This window comes from Grampus griseus (assembly GCF_964374135.1).
Source record: "Grampus griseus genome assembly, chromosome: 6".
Classification (NCBI taxonomy): Eukaryota; Metazoa; Chordata; class Mammalia; order Artiodactyla; family Delphinidae; genus Grampus; species Grampus griseus.
Window position 1 is genome coordinate 6,254,365 of NC_139000.1, and position 19,667 is coordinate 6,274,031.

The 19,667-nt window shown below is 55.9% G+C and overlaps 2 protein-coding genes across 2 annotated transcripts in view; one reads left to right on the forward strand and one right to left on the reverse strand.

Annotated features, from left to right (window-relative positions):
• FNBP1 (formin binding protein 1) overlaps positions 1–4,660 on the forward strand; it is a 139,974-nt gene extending 135,314 nt beyond the window's left edge. Inside the window, exon 17 of the mRNA XM_082655766.1 lies at positions 1,651–4,660. Coding sequence (XP_082511892.1) covers positions 1,651–1,658 — 8 coding nt within the window. The 3' untranslated portion in view covers positions 1,659–4,660. The remainder of the gene's footprint in view (positions 1–1,650) is intronic.
• A 6,750-nt stretch (positions 4,661–11,410) lies between these two features.
• Positions 11,411–19,667, reverse strand: part of USP20 (ubiquitin specific peptidase 20) — a 49,302-nt gene continuing 41,045 nt past the window's right edge. The window contains exons 16-26 of the mRNA XM_082657378.1: positions 19,426–19,459; positions 19,190–19,235; positions 17,846–18,026; positions 17,641–17,767; positions 17,137–17,306; positions 16,961–17,042; positions 15,825–15,933; positions 14,812–14,914; positions 13,544–13,615; positions 12,886–13,062; positions 11,411–12,760 (exon numbers count right to left, since the gene is read on the reverse strand). Coding sequence (XP_082513504.1) covers positions 12,902–13,062; positions 13,544–13,615; positions 14,812–14,914; positions 15,825–15,933; positions 16,961–17,042; positions 17,137–17,306; positions 17,641–17,767; positions 17,846–18,026; positions 19,190–19,235; positions 19,426–19,459 — 1,085 coding nt within the window. The 3' untranslated portion in view covers positions 11,411–12,760; positions 12,886–12,901. The remainder of the gene's footprint in view (positions 12,761–12,885; positions 13,063–13,543; positions 13,616–14,811; positions 14,915–15,824; positions 15,934–16,960; positions 17,043–17,136; positions 17,307–17,640; positions 17,768–17,845; positions 18,027–19,189; positions 19,236–19,425; positions 19,460–19,667) is intronic.

Consider the following 19,667-nt stretch of genomic DNA (forward strand, 5'->3'; position numbering starts at 1 on the left):
TGATGATCATTATTTTAGGCTGTATGCCTCAATACCTTTACCAGATGAATCTATGTACTAGCGACTCAACGGTGAAAGATATCTTGTAGTTTCAGGTCCATCTAGTCAGTGCGCAGAGGATTAGCAGAAGTCCTGATTCCCAGAGAATCACAAATTTCCATTTCCACCCGAAGTATACTTTGTGTTCTTCCAACAGTTATCTGTTAAAATAAAAGTAGCAAAGTCTCAGCTTGTGTATAAAGTTTTCTCCTTTTGTTTAGAGATACACTTAGAGGTTAATAATGTATGTCGAAGCCTTCCTTCCCTGCCTTGTTTATGAATCCGCTCCGCCTGCTCCATAAACGCTGCCCTCTCCTTAAGCCCGTCCCAGGTGGGCGGGGCTGCTGCTTTCCGATGCCCGTAACTCAAAAGGAGTTGTTTTATTGTCAGTAATGCCAGAGCACTTTTGTGTGTGTGTGGTGTCTACCATGTGACTATTTAATAATTGCCAAAGTAGTTAGACTAGAGTAAGTTCCAACTGGTCAACTGAATTGTGACTGTCCTCTTTTATGGTTTTGTTTTTTTAAATTGCTCTCTGTGAAATATATCCATAACCGCCCCCTGCCCCAATAGATTTGTATATACTGCAATAGAAAAACTAAAAGGATTACTTGAATTCGTTGTTTTAATGTTTTACTCTTCTTTGTGTTTGTTTTATTGGTGATTCTGATGCCTAATGACCTTTTGTCTTTGTAACCGCTGGGGGAGCCGGAAGGACGGTTACAGTGGTAGCTAGGTCCCCTGCCAGCTGATCCACATTTGAGTTTATTGTAGACACTTGGGTTCTGAGTAAGTTCTGTTTGAATATGGCCAACATGACTGTTTCTCTCTCTCCTTATCTTACAAGAAAAGAATCTGTCTGGCTCCTTTTAGTTGTACCCTCGTATCTGCCTCTCTAATAAACGTTATATTTTTCTCAGTGTTGTGTATTTTAAATGATTTTTCCCCTCCCCGAGAAAATTATTCTGTGTAATCCGAGTAATTTAACTCTTTCGTCTTCAATAATGGGGAATTTTCTAGCCAAATGCTTTTCAAAAAAAAAAAAAAAAAATTCCTGCCCTTTCCCCCTATTATATGATGACACCTTCTCTGTTTCTCACCCTGTGTTCACCTCCGGGCTTGAGGAGTCTGTCTCCTGTTTCCTCTTCTGTCCCCTCAAGATGAAGAACTTTCACTGTTTATTGCTGAGTAAACGCTGAGTGACAGGTTTTCCTTTTCACCAAAGATATTGCCTTTTACTGCCAAGGAGCTGCGAGTGTCAGTCGGAGAGGGAACCAGACCTTTGGGCTCCCGGCATCATTCTGGGAGGCTGGTTCTTTCTCTGTCTCAGAACTCAATTTATGAGAAAGATGAGTTCGGGTGCATGGGTGCATCATCTCCTGGGCGGCTTCTCTTACCCCTGAAGGAAAGACTAGCTGCTCTGATTGCAGATAAAACCGTGAAAGTTCCTTATCTCAGACTCGCCCTGTGGTAACCCATTGCTCTAACTGTGCTCCCTCCCCTCCCCCCTCCCCAGGGCGGTGCAGTTTGCACTGAGCTGCAGAGCGCCGCCCCTGACCTGCTGCCCGCCACGCTAACAGCCTTTTCCTTTCTCTGTCTTTTGTGTTGTAGATTCCTAAAGATGGTTCCGGGAGCCAGAGCCTCGGGAGAGCCTTCCCAGGAGAAACCCTTCGGTCTGCTTGTCTCCACAGGCCTGGGTGCCCGCCAGCGCCTTGGGGCTCTGCTGGTGTGTGGCCCTCGGAACCTAAGCCTGAAGCGACATCCATCCCCACGTGCAGCGGCTTGCCTTTTTCTTTCTTTTCTTTTTACAGCATGTTCCTCGTAGCCTGGTTCCTCCCCTGGCCCAGCCTGGCTGCCTCTTGCGGGGAGGTCTGTCCCTGTCTTGGTCCCCGTCCAACTCGGGGCCACAGAAGGCGGCTTGACGCGTGGTCCCTCCTTCCCGGGCCTCGGCCCTCAGTCCATCTGGCGCATCCCGGCCCGTCCACAATTCACACTGTGCCTTTTGTGAAAACTTTGCCACTGGTCTCCTGGGGAGACGAACCGCATCTGAACAAGGAGGGTCAGGCCTGCACCAGGTGGACTGGGCGCCCGAATGTCACTCATGTGTCCCTGTGTCCTTTACGTTAGAAAATACTCATCTTTTCCCAAGTCCACTGGGTATTCGGTGGTCCTTTCCTGACTGTGCGTCCTCACCTCATACGAAACAATTGGCCCTTGAAACGTTTCACAGCCTCAGAGTGTCCGTGGCGGGCACTGGGGCATGTACACGCACACTCACATACACACACGTACACACATTTTTGTTTGGGGCCCTGTCTTCAGTGGCCTGGAAAAGTCCACAGCAAAAGTCAAATTCCAGCTCTGGGGCCAGCCCTGCTGTCCTGCCCGTGCCCACCTTTCATGGGGTCAAGGAAGGCCCCAGCCCACCTTCTCCCCGTTGGCCGCCTGTTAATGAGAACTGCAGATCGTGAACGAGGGTCTCACCTCTGCATTAGCTCATTGCCAAGGGAAGACTCTCCCCTTCCCGTGAAGTCCGAGATCCGCATCTTAGGATTCTAGTGCTTTCATCACCAAAGACCCTGTGCTTCTTGTGGTGCATCAAGTGATCCCGTGGCTACAGCTTCCACATTTCCCCACCTGCTCTCCAGGCCAAGTGGAATTAATCAAGTTTGTTTTTTGAGCTAAATTTCCTTCCTCTTATGGGTCTTTGAGGAAGACATGAGGTCATGTACCCTGTGGTCACTCATGCCTTAGAGCAGCATAGCTTCTCTACTTATTCGGTGCAGAAAAAGCCCAGAGAAATCATTGGCTGTGAGTTTCTGTGAGCTAGGATGCCGTCAGAAGCCCAAGGATGCCACCAGGCATCTTTCCTCTCTTGTTTTGCTTTTGGTAACCAGGAGGTCACCTTGAGCATCCTCATTGCTTCTCAACCCTTATGAATCAAGACAAGGAAATCTTACAGGAGCCGAAGGGACAAGGACAGAAAGGACAGGTCCTGAGGGTTGGGCCTTTGTTCAGTGGTAGGAAAACGGTTCCTCTCGGCAAACCAGGGTTGACCACACACCAGCCTCTGAGAGTGGCTCAGGCAACCCTTGGTGACAAGAAACCAAGAGGGAGCAAATACCAAGGGCAAAAAGCAGGGGAAGAGGAAGTGGCTTCAGGTTTGAGCAAGCGTGAGTCACCCCCTCGCCCTTTCTTCCCCAGAGGGAGCCTCTGCAGCTGTGGGCATCTGGGGGCCGCTCCGTTAACACCCAGGGGGCGGCCCCACTGTCACACACTCCTCAGTCTCATGAGAGGACTGCAGATGACGGTGAAGCCAGGATGCCAAAGGGCGAGAAGGGTCAGGGCCTCACCCGCGTCCCTGCAAACCAGCAGGTGCGTGGTTCCTGTGGACAGTCCCAGTGGCAGGGTGACCGGGTGTCTCCAGCAACTTCTGAATCTCACCAAGTCAAGCTGCCCACTCTTCACTCTGCAAGGATGCCACACATTTTTTTAAAATCTGATTTTAGAGCCTTGGGAATGCATGTGCATTGCATCTTTCATATTAGGGGTCAGGATAGATTAATTTCTTACAACCTAGGGGAAAAGGCATAAAGTGCAGTAATTTGTTCTTTTAGTGTCTGTTAAACCCAAAATAGAATATGCTGGTATCCTCTTGTAGCCCCTGTGCCTTTTTTTTTTCTCTGTACCACCTGTGTCCAAAAAAGAATGGATAAATGAGTGCTTTTCAATGTTAACCTTGGTGTTTGCTTCTCTGACAGTCTGTGTGGCTATGGGGAAAGGGCAAAGCTGTACCAGCTGGGCTTAGTAAAGGAAGTAAGTTATTATAGGATAGTTGAGATATATCACTTACTCTGGGAATCCTACTGTGAAATCGTCTATATATTACTATAGAGCAGTTCACATAGAGTAGAAACGTGGAATTTCCCATGTGCTTTTCTCAGCCTTCCCTCGTATCCACTGCCCGTCACTTCTCCACCAATGCTAGGATATTGCTGTGCCGTAAGAATAACTCATTTTTAAAGAAGCTACCCTGAAAATAACTTAAAATGGAAGAGAGGAACCTGTCGTTTACCCCATTTTTCCTTTGCAGGATAGGAAAGAATAAAAAGGCATGGAAAGCTGTAAGGGGATTGCCCTTTGGGTTTATATCACGATCTTCCTGAAGCTTTTGGGCGCCAGCAGCCTGTCTCTCCAGCAGTAGCGCAGAGGCCTCTTATGCCTTTTGGTAACATCTGTAATTACTGGGGAAAAGTTTACTGAACATGAAAAAGTTATGTTGATGCTAAGTATTTTTGCAGAAATGTCGATTTCATACTTCCTAATGGCTCTGCCTCCTGTGCTTATATCAAAAAAACTTTAAAAAGTGATCCAAAATTTTATTTTAACCTGGTGTCGAGCACCTTTAAACTTCTTGGTTCATCTGTGTGTTGCACTAATTCTAAACTTTGGAGGCATTTCAGTGTTGTAAATGGCCCGTTGCCATTGTAAAGGTTATGGAATTGCCCATTTGTCTCTGGAGATGGAATTAAACCAAATAAAGTGCTTCCACTGGAAGGCTTATATTGACCTTGTAACTATATGTTAATCCTCTAAATGTTAAATAAAAGTGTAACTTCTGGCACGGTATCGCGGGGCTGTTTGTTGCGCAAAGAGGAGACCCTGGTCACAGGAGCAGTCAGAGTCCCCTGGGCTGGAGGCTGGGCTCCGATCTGCATGTCACTGATTTACTGGTGTCAACCCAACACCAGTCGAGGTGCCATCTGCTTGGGGAGGGGCCTGAGACCCAGGGAGCTCCAAATTCCAGCCCCGCCCACTGGGGGAAGCCGTCAGAGACCTCAGTGATGTGGGGTCCCGTTGATTCAGTGCAGGGATTTGGGGAGGCTCCTTAGGTCCAGGCCATTTTATGCAAATTCAGCTGGCAGCTACTCTGGGGTTTCGGGGACCCTACTGTGGGGACCGAGGGGCCGGGAAATCGCAGCGGGTTTGCGTATCATTGGCGGTCTGGCGTCACGAGTGCTCAAGCCGACCCTCTCCTTGGGAGCTTGGCTGGAATACTCACTGGTTTCTGGGACGCCGCGGACAGTGTTCAGCGTTTAAGGGTGAGGGCCTCGTGCCTGCGCCAAGCGGCTGCATGTGCGGCCGGAGGGAGGCCCTTTCCATACCCTGCGTTGAAAATCTCACCCCGGGCTTTGGGGGGAAGACTGGCTCGTGCCCACACCTCTGTTTCCTAAGGCTCTTTAGAGCCGATTTAGGAAGACAGTTGTTGAGGGAGTGAAATATTAAGTGAGCAGGGCGGCCTAATGCCAAGTGTCACTCGCTTGCCGAGGGGTGGGAGGTGAGGCCACCCGTACGAGGCCAGGCCTCGCTGCGGCCGCGGCCTCCTCCCACAGACGCGTGTGGCTGGCCTTTCAAGCAAGAGCTTCGCCAAGTTCTCAGCCAAGTCTGCTGCCGTCGGTCCTGGGGAGGATGGTGTCCGGAGCCAAGGCCTCCAAACCATCAAGTCGGGGTTCTCAGCAAGAGACGGGATGGTCAAGGGAACTGGGTGGCTCCACGACTGTCCTACTGAGGCCCCCTTGTCCAGGTCAGCAAAAGGTCAATCTGGGAAGAATGTCTCCAGCATGTTCTTTCTGGGCTTTTATCATATTTGGGGACTAGTCTCTAACGGTCGGTAAGAGACAGAATGTCTCCCTCTGTCTCACGTAGAACCTTCTCCCCTGCAGGACCCCACCATCGTGAGGGGCTGGGAGCCGGGTCTGAATGGGGCGCGTGTCCCCACCTCCCTGGGCCTCAGTTTCCCCGGTAGTGGGGAAAACACTTGGTGGACGCCACCTCCACAGCCGTTCTTAGCTGTCAGCTCTGATTCCGAGCTCCCTCCCGGCTCCGTGATGGAGCCTGTGTTATTCTGATTCTGAGTTCACGGCTGGCAGCTCTGTGACCTTACACTGCGCTCGCGGGTCTGAAACACTGAACCGCCTCCCAGCTTGGGCCGTCTTTACGCACCTACTTGGTTCAAGCGTTTGGGGAGGTGACGCCTCACCCCATCGCACACGGAAACCAGCGGCGGCAGCGCAGTATGTGCTGCGGGCAGTTAGTTGGTTTCCCGGTGTGCTCCCGAAGGTAGCTCTGCAAGCGCAGAAACCCCTGACTCAGACCCGTCGGTCAGGCTCCTCCGGTGGGTCTGGGAATCTCAGCATCCGCCCTGCTCGGCCCCGCCTCTCCCCGCCTCTCCCCGCTCCCCACCTGCCGGCCACGCCCAGGCCACGCCCCCCGCCGCCGCCGCCGCCGCGCACAGGCGCTGGCGACCCCTAGTGGGAGAGAAGCCGGCGGGCGAGGAAGGAAGGACGAGGGTCCCCAGCAGGGTGACCAGGTAGGAAATGGAAGTGGGCAGAGGCGGGGGGATTCGAGTATGCCGTCACTTTTTTAACTAAAGCAAAAGAGATCTCTGGAATTGTGCGACCCACGGGACAGCAAGAGATGGATGGTGCGGGGCTGAGTGAGGGCCCACCTGGCCTGGAGGGCGCCTCTCTTCCTCTTCCCTGGCCTCTGCCGGCCTTTTCTGAGAAGGGGAGGCATAAGCCTTGTTGCCAGCGCCCTCTGAGACCGGAGATTAACGCGCAAACGCTGCAAATGGCACCTCGCAGCCTCTTTGAGTGCCAGGGGCCGTTTCTCCGGAGCTGCGTGCATTAGGCCCTGTCTCTTAAACGCTGTCTCTGTCCAGACGGTACAGTGAGTGCCATTTACTTAAATGACCTCCCATTAGCTGGAGACGTCGCTGGGCCACAGAAGGTACAGCATAAACTGAGAACGGCCCCCAACGTGGCTCTGTCCTCAGAGCTAAGGGACCAAAAGCCGCAGGAGGAAACAGGGATTTCCTCATTTTCCTCTGTTGGTCCCCGGAAGCAGCAGGGGCGGGGAGGATTCCCCTGGGTGCTGCGGCGTTCTGCCCCGGGGGCCTCGTGCCCCTCACGGGGTGCACATCCTCCCACACGCCAGGCCAAGAGCCCTGCCCGCAGTTCGGGCTCTCCAAACAGCCCTCAGCTGGGCTGCTCGCTGGTGTCAGGTCCAAGCAACGCCTGGAGGCGGCATCCCAGCACGTCCCTAGGGCAGCCTTCCAGGACACACTTTGTCCAAAATGAGGACAGCTCTTTTTCACAGCTCTTCCCAAGGGCATCAATTTCTTCTGCACCCTGTGCCTTTGCTACGACCAACGGGGCCTCTCTCTGCTGTAGGTAAAGGTGTCGTAGGGAAGAGAGCCAGAGGGAGGTATGATTCCAAAACACCATTTGCTTCCCCAGAGGCTCTCTGGGGCTCAAACTCAGGTCGTGAAGGACTCGCAGGATAATTTACGTTTGCACATAATTCCAACTAGAACAAAGGTAGGAAGCTATACTTCTGGGGTGGCTGCACCTTGCAAATGTTTTTTGTTTTGTTTTCTCCCCGCCACACCACGCAGCATGTGGGATCCTAGTTCCCCCACCAGGGATTGAACCCGTGCCCCCTGCCTTGGAAGCGTGGAGTCTTATCCACTGGACCACCAGGGAATGTACTTTCTGATGCAGCTTTGTCACCAGAAGCACAGACAGGTGGAAAGGCCTGCAGACACAGGTGGCAGTTGGCCTACAAACTCCCCAGTCTGCCGGCTGGCTTGTGACTCTAAAAGGTGTCGCTGGAGCGAGGCCCGGGCCAGCCTGGAGGAGAAGCCCGACCACGGGATGGCACGTGGGAGACAGGACACAGAGACAGCCTCCCCTGCCGCCCAGCACTGCCTGTCTCCGCTCGTCTGTGAATGGAGGTGAACAACCACACGCTCCTGTCCTGTCTTCACGTGCCAGCATCTCGGCCGAGCCACTGAAAAGCCTGGTATTTCAAGGGAAAGTATAGAGGAAACATCTTAAGGCCAACTGGTGCCTACCTCTCTCTCTCACCTTCCTGCAGTACATACAACAAATGAATGTCTCCAAACCTCCGGATCAAGCAACCCTCCAGACAAAACTTTCCCAATCCCATCTTCCATGTTTAACAGGAAAAGCCAATCACAAAATCTGTACCATGGAATCCAACATTCGAATGTGAGCAAAGCTAAAATGATGCTCAGACACACACGTATGTGGTGAAACTATAAAGAAAAGTGAGGGCTGAAAGAAACACAGGGAAGGAGCTTCCTCTGGGGTGGGCGGGGGGTCAGTGATCAGGAGGCCCCGAAGGGGCTTCAGTGGAACTGGTAGCAGTCCTACCTGGGGGCGGGTATCTGTCACCTGTTGTATCACTCTGTGTTGAACCTGTTTCTGCACATGCATGTCTGATGGGATTTCACAAGCGAATGTTTAAAGTCATACATAAAATCTCAAGTTCTCCTCTCCCCTCCAAACCCCCAAAGCATAAACAGAACCAACCAAAACCAGAGAGACTATAAACCACTATAGCATCACTAAATGTGAGAGATGCCAGCCACCAGCAACCACGATGCTGTGGCGGAGGTGCCAACACCAGCCGTCGGGGAGGAAAGGGAAAGGGTGTCCCCAGTGCAGCCCTCGTAGGGTCCAGGGAGGGGAACCCCTGCCCCGAGGCTGCTCTGAGCAGCCGGGAGGCACCAGGTCCGTGGTGTGATGCCAGGAGGGGAGCGGCCTGCGGGCTGTGCTGGCCTCATCCCCCGAGCGCATCTGGCCCCCTTCTCTGGGGCCGGGGCTGGTTCCAGGAAAGGAAAGACACAGGCCGATGGGTGTTTAAAGCAGCTCGGCCTCCACTTCCTCCTGAAGCCTCTGGATGCGCTGGCTCTCGGGGAGCCATGCAAAGCCCCCGGGGTGTCTGGTCATTTGTCACGTTAATTTTTTTTTTTGGTCCATTTTATTTATTTGGCTTCTGAACAATGACGATCTGAAAGTTCCTCTGAGTTCATGATTTATCTGAGTCCTTTTTACAATTTATATTTTTCTTAAGTAACTGAGACTAAACATATGCCTTCATTTTAGAAATTTTAGTAACACTGTCATCTAGAAACAGGTAAAAATATTGCTCCTGCATTGACATTAGTTAGCACAGCCATCTTCAAGCAGTATTTTAAAACTTAATTCCTGGTCATAGGACAGTAAAAACGTTAGGCAAGAGACAATTTTTCAGTATCACTACTGCAATGTAATATGCATAAACCAGATGCTTTAAGCCATGAAACAAATGCAGACTTTCTTTTCCCTGGACTATAAACAGGATTCTAGGCTTACTCTATTCAGTAGTAAGAGTTTAAGTGATTTTTTTTCAAAGCCCTGAAAACATACTCTTTATCTTTATCGTCTGTAACATTGTTTTGTGTATCTAGTTTTCAGTACCAGAAGGCTGTAAACTTTGCATCAGCAAAATCTAACTCAATAAAAGCTTTATAAGCATTTGAAGTAGAGTGAAGTATTAATGCTTGTCTGATATCACTGGGTTGTACTCCACATAGTTCCATGTAAGCTAAACAAGAAATCTGACCCTTCTAAAAATGCTTACGTGTAAAGAGGAGGGTTAAATAAGAACTAAACATCAAGGTCTGCCGTGATTAAGCTACAGTCTAAAAAGGCACCAACAGATTACAATAGGGTGACATGATTTTCATTTTTAAGTTCAGTGAAAACTGCATATACTGTTTTTACTCTTAAACACAAGTGGTTTATACCGTATCAGGGCTGCTAGCCCCAAGAAAGACACGAACATAGAGAGGTCTTATCCAACTTCAGTATTATTTCTGTAGTCATGTGAATAAAATCCAACCACTGCTTGGGCAACCTTAGGAGAAAGCAAGCCTAAGAGATGAAGACATTTACACCTTTTAATTATACTGTTACCTTATAAAAATGTGAGGTTCAACATCTGTTTCCCTAAAAGCAAAGCACTAAACAGTCTCCAGTACAGCAACCTAGCTAATAGTTAAGATGTGTTTAAAATGTATGCAGGACCTTTAAGGCTAGAACACGTCAAGGAGTTTTTCTGAATTACGTATATTCAAATGATGGCGTTATAATTCAAGCTGAACGACAACAACAAAATCTTGATAAAACAGGAAATGGGAGAAATAAAAACTGGTTTCTGAACCAAACGTGAACCATCTCACAGTAGAGTGAATCACTGGGAAACGTAGGCACGGAGTAGATAAGCTCCATGTGGAGAGAGCTGCACACAGGAATTCAAAGGAGTTACAGCACACACTCCTGTTTTGTTTTTTAAATAGATAGGCTCAAAAAGCTGTTTTATCAGGTTTTTTTAATAGCACATCTTTTGGGGCTTCCCTGGTGGCGCAGTGGTTGGGAATCTGCCTGCCAATGCAGGGGACACGGGTTCGAGCCCTGGTCTGGGAAGATCCCACATGCCGTGGAGCAACTAAGCCCGTGAGCCACAACTACTGAGCCTGTGCATCTGGAGCCTGTGCTCCGCAGCAAGAGAGGCCTCGACAGTGAAAGGCCCGCACACCGCGATGAAGAGTGGCCCCCGCTCGCCGCAAGTGGAGAAAGCCCTCGCACAGAAACGAAGACCCAACACAGCCAAAAATACATAAATACATTTATAAAAAAAGAATCTGCCTGCCAGTGCAGGGGACACAGGTTCGAGCCCTGGTCCGGGAAGATCCCACATGCCGCGGAACAACCAAGCCCGTGTGCCACAACTACTGAGCCTGCGCTCTAGAGCCAGCAAGCCACAACTACTGAGCCCTCGCTCCTAGAGCCCGTGCTCCGCAACAAGAGAAGCCACTGCAATGAGAAGCCTGTGCACTGCAACGAAGAATAGCCCCCACTCGCCACAACTAGAGAAAGTCCGTGTGCAGCAACGAAGACACAATGCAGCCAAAGATAAATAAATAAATAAATTTATATATATAAAAAAAAGCACATCTTTTAAAAATAAATTCTCACTTTTCATTCCAGAAAATGTAAGAAGCAGTTTGTAAGAATTCATGCAAACATGTTTCTCTAAGTCCATGAACTGGTTTGCTAAGTTGCATTGTTTTATTCAAGTAAAAAGCCCTTCTGGAATAAGGGGTCTGTAAAGGAAGCCAATCACCTTCAACTCCAGGGCCTGCACACTTGCAAGGATCTCTATCACTCTGAAAGCCAAAAGGGAGCATGCTCATTTGAGCATTAGCAATATGGTTTCTATCTACATTTTTAAAAATCTAATGCACGTTAAGTTTTTCTGGCAGATTCTTTTTGTATGTTACAAAACGAAAAAGCAAAAGCTTAGAATAAGAATCCTTTTTTCTTCGAAAGGTCAAACATTAATCACCGTGGCTCCACCGCCCTCCCCCATGACCCTCCCCCACGGCAGCCAGCTTCCCTCTCCCTCCAGTAACAGAATTAACTGCGGCGGGTGCAGAGACGAGAGCACGGGCTGTGGGGAACGTTACATATTTATTATGACATTCTGAGCACAAACTAGACGGCGCAGACGTGGGGCGAGATTACAACCTGCACAGCGGAGTCTACGTCACAAACAGTGCAACATGCAACTGCCGGGCTCTGCAGGGGGGTCGCCGCTGGCGCTGGCGGCAGCAGCAACTTCCAAAGGACTGTGGCAAATGTCCAGAAATTCCAACAGTGGCTTGTTCTTTGATCTTATGCTGCCTCGGTGGAGAAGGAAACAGATCCGGGTGAAACGAGATCACAGAAGTGAGTGACACGTGAGAGCTTCAGGGGCTCCGCCAGAACCGCCTGCTGCAAGTTCCACTGACATCTGCTTCTATGGAGGCTGAGGGCCACGGGATCTGGGGGGTTTGGTCCCGGGACCCCTTTCCCACTCTCCATGCGCTCTGACCCTGACGGGCTGAGCACTGGCCACGGCCGTTTCGTCCAGGGGCTTCAGCGCCACCTCGCTGTGCTCGGAGGTCCCAGCCCCCCAGCAGTGGCCTCGCTCAGCACCCAGAAGGCGCACTTCCGGGACCCGCGCGTATGAGCCAGCCCAGGGGCCCCGTGCAGCTCGGTGCAGCTCGGTGTCGGGGAGAGATGTCAGCCCCCGGGGAAGCTGCAGCAGCAGCAGCGAACATAGCAACGCGAGGTATTTCTGTTTCATCACCTGGGTCCCCGGCAGGGGCAAATGACAGCCAATCCACAGGGCCAGCTCAGCAGCACCGCTGCCTTCAGAAACGAGCCCCACTGACAGAGCCAACCCCGCCCTCGGGTCCCAATCGCAAACGTGTCGGGCGTCATCAGTCTGCATGAAAAACATCGAGAGCCGCCCAGCATTCAGGAGGCTTCCGTGACGACCGGGAGGTGCGGGGGCGGAGCAGGGCCTCGGGAGGACCTGGCCCAGGGACCAGCGGCAGCGCCCTCACTGCCGAGGGCTTGGCACCTGCTCGCGGCTCTGACCGTCGACCCATGACTCAGGCGCTGGACCAGCAGCCAGTCGGAAACGCCTGCGGAGCGGCAGCCGCTCCCCGATCCTCTGTGCCAAGGCCATGGCCCCTGACTGAGGGTCCAGGGACAAAAGCTGGGCCCGAGCTAGCGAGAGGGCAGGTTTGGGGACACAACGACAGCAGTGACACGAGGGCACTGCCGAGACAAAGACCCGAGTTAACGTCGCAGAGCCTTGGTCGTTTAACAAGCCTGAAGTGGATATATTTCCTAGTTGCAGCATTACTCACTGTGAACCAAAACAACTTTTCTGCCTCTTAACACATCTGGGTTTCCAGAGCAGCCGGCCTCTCTTCCGGGTACAGACGCCCCCTCCGCAGGGAGGAGGGCAAAGGCGGGGCCTGTGGGGACACCCGGGTCATCAGCCGGCGGGGGCCTCACGAAGGTCCTTCCAAGCAGCCTCAGGGCGCTCTTCCAACACGTGAGGGACACGAGAGGGTCTCTGCGGAGGGAGGAGAGGACTTACAGACTGGCCCACTGAGTCACACGGCCCGGGTCTCGGCTTCGATTTTCTGCTCCCCGTGCAAGCTGTCCGGGTCCTGGAGCTGGGCCACACTCTGGCGGAGGGCGATCTCGGGGCCGCCGCCATACAGGTTATTCAGGTACACCCAGGTCTCCTCTGAGATCTGCCCGTAGTCAGCTCCTGCAGGGCCCGAGAGGCTACCGGTCAGGCTGGGCTCGCCCTCGCCCCCTCGCTGAAGCCACCGTCTTGGCAGTGGGGGGTCTGGGAGGGCCAGGCCCCAATGGGGACGGAGGGCAACCATGGGCTTCCGTGCACAGCTAGCTGTAAATGGGAATCTTGGGATTTTCCAGGGGAATGTCCATTCTCTGAGGACCCGAGAGGGCACTACGATGGCTGCAGCCCCTCATTTCCCAGGGCGTGGGGTTCACGCAAAAGGGCAGGCAGGTGAGGTGGCAGAGTGGCGAGAGGGCGTGGGTAGGGGCAGAGGGGCCGTGAGAACCACACAGAGGCCAGGCACCTTGGCCCATCCACTCGAGTCTTGGACCTGGACACGGACAGATGTCACAGCCCGACTCAGACAGGTGGCAAGGGGGCGCCTGGTGAAGACCTGCAAGCCAGGAGGGGCAGAGGGGAGCCGGGCTGGGGCTGGTGAGACTCTCACCCTGCTTCAGCTGGATGTGGCCGCTTCCTTTGACCTGTGCGATCCTGCTGTTGTCAATGGGCCCGGGGGGCTCTGGAACAGACAGGGCTCAGGCTCAGTGCCTCTGGTCCTCCGCACCAACGGGAAGAAAGCCCGGTCCCCTCCTCCGCCACAGCCTTCCACCCCTCAGCAGATACGAGCCATCCTCAGAGTGCACCACCGACACCTGCGATCCCGGAGAGGCTGTCCCGGGCCCAAGGGGTCAGCGTGAAGCTCTTACGGGCCGAGGTGCTTAGGGCACCAAATGCTCACCTCCACGAGTCTGAGAGCCAGAAGGGACTGTGGCATCCCTGGACCCAGCAGAGGGGGTTTCAACCCTTAGCATGGAGTGGGGGGCGGGGGGTGGGGTAGACGTCCGGTGCCAGGTGGACATTGTCCTAATCTGATGGCAGCTGTGTTTGGTGAGCACCCTCCCATGCACCCCACCAGCTCAACACTCAACAACTGGGTGAGGTGAGCAGTGACGTGACCGCCCAGCTCAGCGCTGGCAGGAGGCAGAGCCAGGGCCCGAGGTGGGGCTGCGACTCTGGAGCCGGGTTCTGGACCGACGCAGCCACTAGGGAGGCCCCTCCCCCTTCCCGCGTCCTGGTGCTTATGCTGTAAAGGGCAGATGTCCAGGGCGCGGAAGCTCCTGGCTCTGCTGACCCCGCCAGGCTCCGAAGCCTGGCCTGGGAGCCGAGTGTGGGACTCGGGGGCCGTGAGGGTGGCCGCGTGCAGGCCGCGGCTCGGGCTCAGCTGTTCCCTGCCGGGGACCGTGAGGGACTCTGGGAACGGCCCTCTGCTGGGGCCTGTTTCCACCTCTGTAAATCGAGCGATCAGAGAACGTGGCGTCCAAGTCCTTTCCTAAGAGTCTGAAGCCATCTGTCAACTAAAATCTATTATTTAGGCCAACAGAGTCCCCAAGGGAAAGGGCCTGGCAGGAGGGAAGAGCAGCCACCCCCGGGCACCTGCAGACAGAGGGTAAGGGAGGGAAGGGGCAGAGCCAGATGGCTTCTGTCCTGCTGCAGTGAGAAGGCCTGGCCAGGGTGAGGACGGCGATCCCGGCACTCGGTGGGGAGGGGCGGGGCAGGGGGGCGCCCAGGATCTGTGCCTGCCCGGCAGGTTACCCCTTCAGGCACGTGCCCTCTGGGCAGGCGCCCTCCGCCTCCTGGGACGCTCCCAGCAGGTGAGCAGCCCCAGGCCCCTCCTGGTGTGGGGAGTGGCGGGCACGTGCCATCTGACTCACTCACCGTTGTCCTTGCCCTTGACGAAGGCCTCCCACTCCCGGAACCACTGCATGCTGATGCAGTAGATGACACTGGGCGACTCCTCGGCCTGGAACGCCTTGTTCAGCTGGGTGGCGCGGGGCCGAGGGGAAGGTCGGCGTGAATATCCAACATCCCACTGGTCAGTCCCCACCCCGGACTCTTACCAAACACTAGATACGCAGAGAAAGTTTCGAACGCCCAGACAAGTTCAAAGAAAAGGAACATCTCCCACGATCCCACCACTCAGATGACTGCTGCTAGCATTTGGGTGAATCTCTTGTTAATAACTTTTCAAAAAGCCGCTTGAGATCAGACGGTGGATGCTGTTCCCCCACCACTTAATAGAACGTGTCCCCTGCTCACTCCTCACCGGTCTGATGTCTCACATATAATGACCACAAAGCAGGGTATCTAACAGCCCAACCCTGGACTGTTGAACGATGGAGGGTCCCCGAGTCCCCCTGCTTTGAGCAGCAGGAGGGGCCTCAGTCCTCACACCCCCCCGTGTCCCCTGTAGAAGTCCCCTTCCTTAAAATGGGATCATGCTGGGTCCTACCTTGCGACTTGCTTTTTTCACTTAATGCACCTTTCCGTGTCAGTTTGTAGAGCCCAGTGGCTCCCAAAGGGGGGCGGGGGGGGGGACTCTGCCCCCAGGGGGCACCCGCCCGTGTCTGGAGGTAATTTTTGTTGTCACGGGCATCGAGTGGGTAGAGGTCAGGGATGCTGCTAAACACCTACAACCCGCACAATAAAGAACCGTGCGGCCCCTAACGGCAGCACTTGTTCCTTTACCAGCTGCTTGGCAGCCTCCCGGCAGAGGGACCTGAACTCGCTAAACCCACCCCCCTTCCGCCGGGGAAAATCTTCAATGTCAGGCCAGGCCTCTGGCCACCCTGGTCTCCCACAGAACAGGCCTTCCAAACAGAGCCTGCTGCACTCAGCTCCCCCGGCTCAGGGGCCCGGCTCTCCCGCGCCCCACCCCCGTCCCCAGGCACCTTGATGAAGGTGTCGATCTCAATCCGCCTGCGCTTGGCCAGCGCCTCGATCTCCACCTGGCAGATGGAGCACACGTACAGATGGTTCACGGCAGGGCCGCCCCCAAACCTGCACCAGGGCGGGAGGTGCAGAGAGAGAGGGAGTCATGAACCCTGAGGGGAGGCCCCATGGGGAAGGCAGCAGAGAACCTGCTGGAGAGCGAGGCTTCCTGATGCCGCCCTGGCCCAGCCACTGGGCCCCTGGGCACCCTGTGCGCGGCCTGTTTACTTGTCTCGTCTTCCCCACTCGACTGGCACGGCTACCTGCGCACCCGAGAGCCCACAGCACCCAGGAGAGCGCCCGCCGCGGGGCAGGCGCCTCACAAATACGTGCCTAATGGCCAAAGGACAGCTGAATGCTTTCGCTTCCTCTCCTGGCCACTGGGCAGGAGCCATGGCGGCCAAAGCCCGCCTGGCCTGACTCTAAGGACGACATCAAAGGGTGGCTGCACATCCTTCTGCGGGGGGGATCCCCCCACAGGACCTGGGGATGCCGCTCCCTGTGGGGTTCTGACCCACCCACCAACCGCAGGGCACGGGCCGTGCCTGAGCTGTGAGTGGGTGAAGCAAAGCCAGTCCAGAGCGTCTCCCCGGCCTCTCCTTCCCCGCCCGTCTGACCACCCCCTCGGCCGTGGCACAGCCGGCCTCCCGGATCCAGAGTGACCCGAGCCCGGCCAGGGGCTCTCCCCTCAACGACAGAGTCACACACTCGGGGTCTTGACGGACTTGAACCTGGAAGGCCCCAGGCAGCACACGCCCCCGGCCCCCTGAGCCAGGCACGGGGCTGGGGAGACACCGGCCCGGCTGCCCGGCGGCCAGCAGCCCCACGACTGTCTGCGAGAGGGCCAATACCACGCTTTGGCTTGACCAGTTTTCCGTGCCCTGTGACTGGGAGGGTCCGGCTGGATGCCCCCAAAGGCGGGCATCTTTTTCGATGCAGACAAGGCTGCCAGGGGCGCCCCACAACTGCTTGCGTGCTGCCCTGCTGCCTGAGTGAGCGCGGCGTGGGGTCACGGAGGCACGCCCGCGCCTGCCCCCACTCCCGCCCAGCTGAGTGCCCGGCCTGCACGGCAGAGGCCGGCCGCGGCCACCGGTACCTGTTGTAGAGGTGCTCCCAGACGTTCTGGGGCAGGATCACCACCAGGTCGTCGATGTAGTGGTATTTGTTGGGCGGGATGCCTGCGGAGGAAGGCACAGGATGGAGAGCGGGGCTCGGCCCACCCGCCCCGAGGCCCACCCGCCCCGCAGCCCATCGCAGAGAAGGCGACCTGACCTCCGTGGGAGCAGAGGAAGGTATGGTTGGTGATGGGCCCCGGCTCGGCGAAGGTGTTGAACTTGTTGAGCCATTCCCGGGACACGTAGAACCGCAGCAGGCTGGGCTCCCGCATGGCGGCCAGGGACACCACCTGCTGCCGCTCCCGCACGGCCTCCTCGCTGCTCTTCCTGGGGTGGCGGCGGGGTGGGGGCAGATCAGGAGCCGCAGCCACGCCCCATGCAGGAAAGCCCCGCCTCCCGGACCCCGCAGCATCTCTCCACCGCCCCTGCCGGAGTTGCGGCCGCCATCACCTCCCACCGGGACCACTGGAGAAAACCCAACTCGACTACTTGGGTTTCCAGCTTTCCCACCAGCAGCCAGCGGGCTCTTTCTTAAAAACCCAAATCCTCACTCCTCCCTGGCCTAAAGCCCTCGCAGGCGCCACCACCCCGACATGCACCGGCTGAAGTCCTGGGGCGCAGGCGCGGTCCCTCAGCCCCCCACGCGCTGCCCGGGCCCCACCTGTAGAAGAGCACGTAGGCCTCGGCGTTCTGCACCACTGTCTCGTGAACCTCGGTGACGTACTGGTCGTCGAACTCATACCACTGCCCGTTGATCACGTTCTGGCAGTAGGCGATGTAGTGGCCACCTGCGGCGGGAGAGGCAGGGGTGACAAACGCCCTAGGGCCGGCGTGGGGCCGGGGTGGGGCCAGGTGGCTGGACTCACTGCCTGCCGTGCCGTGGTGGCAGATGACCGAGAGGAGGTCATAGGTGGTGATCTGGGACGTGCACTCCTTGGCGAGGAAGGGGCGCAGGTCAAGTCCCTCCAGGGGGAAGGAGACGTGGCTGCTGATTTTGAACGAGTACATCACCTCGTGTCGAAAGCGCTTCAGGTGAATGCACAGGATCTGGGGGGAAGGAGGGGAGGCGCCAGTCACCCCGGGGCTGGCCAGGGCCCTGGGACCACTGGCAACCCGACGGGGGCCTCGGAGCGGGGCTCTGGGGCACCCACTAGTCCGCTGTTTGACCCACTCAGGCCCCGTCACCCAGGGGAAAACAAGAAACGTAGTGGCTAGAGCCTTCCAGAGACCCAGGCGAACTGATGGCCCCGCCCTTGACTCCGAATACACTTAAGAACCATGCGTGGGAGCCGGGCCAGGCCAGCTTTCAGGGATAAAGGCAGATGTGACAGCAGAGCTGAGCTGCACTAACAGGACTGGCGGTCAGGATGGGCTCTCCCCGAGCACTGGGCTGGTCTGCACAGGAAGCTGTCACTGGCCCATCGAGTCGACCACCCGAAGAACTCTGGCCACCAGTTCTGTGGGCGCCGACTTGTAGGAGGCTTCTTCACCAAGGCTCCCCAGACCTGCTCAGCCCGGCCTGGCGCCCGCGTCGGGCCACGCTCCTCTCGTTGGCTCCCCAGACCTGCTCAGCCCGGCCTGGCGCCCGCATTGGCCCACGCTCCTCTCGTTGGCTCCCCAGACCTGCTCAGCCCGGCCTGGCACCCGCGTCGGGCCACGCTCCTCTCGTTGGCTCCCCAGACCTGCTCAGCCCGGCCTGGCACCCGCGTCGGGCCACGCTCCTCTCGTTGGCTCCCCAGACCTGCTCAGCCCGGCCTGGCACCCGCGTCAGGCCATGCTCCTCTCGCTGCAGCCACAAGCCTAGGCCAAGCCCGCTTCTGCTTTGGGGTTTTGCCCACCTGTCCTTTCCCCACTCTCCTTCCTCCAGGCCGACCCCCGCCTATGTCCTCAGGCCCCACTCAGATGCCACTTCCTCGGAAAGGCCTTCCCAACAGCCCCGCCTATGCCTTACTCCAGACGGTGCCCTCGGCGCCCCACACCTGCCTCCCGCCCGCACGAGACGTGCTGAGGGATGAAGGAGCCGGGCTCCAAGCTACACACCGAGCAACGAGCCTCCCCAGCGGCCACACCCTCCCGGGGGGTCGCCCAGCCAGAGCAGCAGTCTCCACGGGCCTCCTGAGTCCGGGAGGGGGTCGGGCTCTGCCCCGCACGGCACCGCTCGGGGTGGAGAAGGCCCAGCAGGCAGAGGTGGCGGGAGGCTGCCCACTCACCTCTGGCAACCGCAGGACCTTACAGTACTTCACGCCGTTGCGCAGCCTGGGAGCAGAGAGTGGGGGACGTGAGCGTCCCAGGGAGGGGGCCGGCAGGCTGGGGAGCACCCCTCCCACCCAGCTCACTCTGTGAGGTCAAGCTATCTGGGGGAGCCCGGGGGAAGGACGTGGACCACAGATGGACCACAGATGGAAACAGGAAGTCGGGGAGAAGCCTCTAGAACGCACACACTTACTTTTTACACCGTTCACAGCTATACATGTTGTCACCTAGGGCAGTAAAGTACAGAGACGAAGGTTAGCAGGGATGGAAAATGGGGGAGGACGGCACATAATGACTTAGGCTTTAGAAGCAAAACCACAACATGCGGACTACAGGAGACTCACGTTAGCTGCAAGGACACACAGAGGCTGAAAGTGAAGGGATGGAAAAATATATTCCATGCAGTGGTGACCAAAAGAGAGCAGGAGTGGCTGT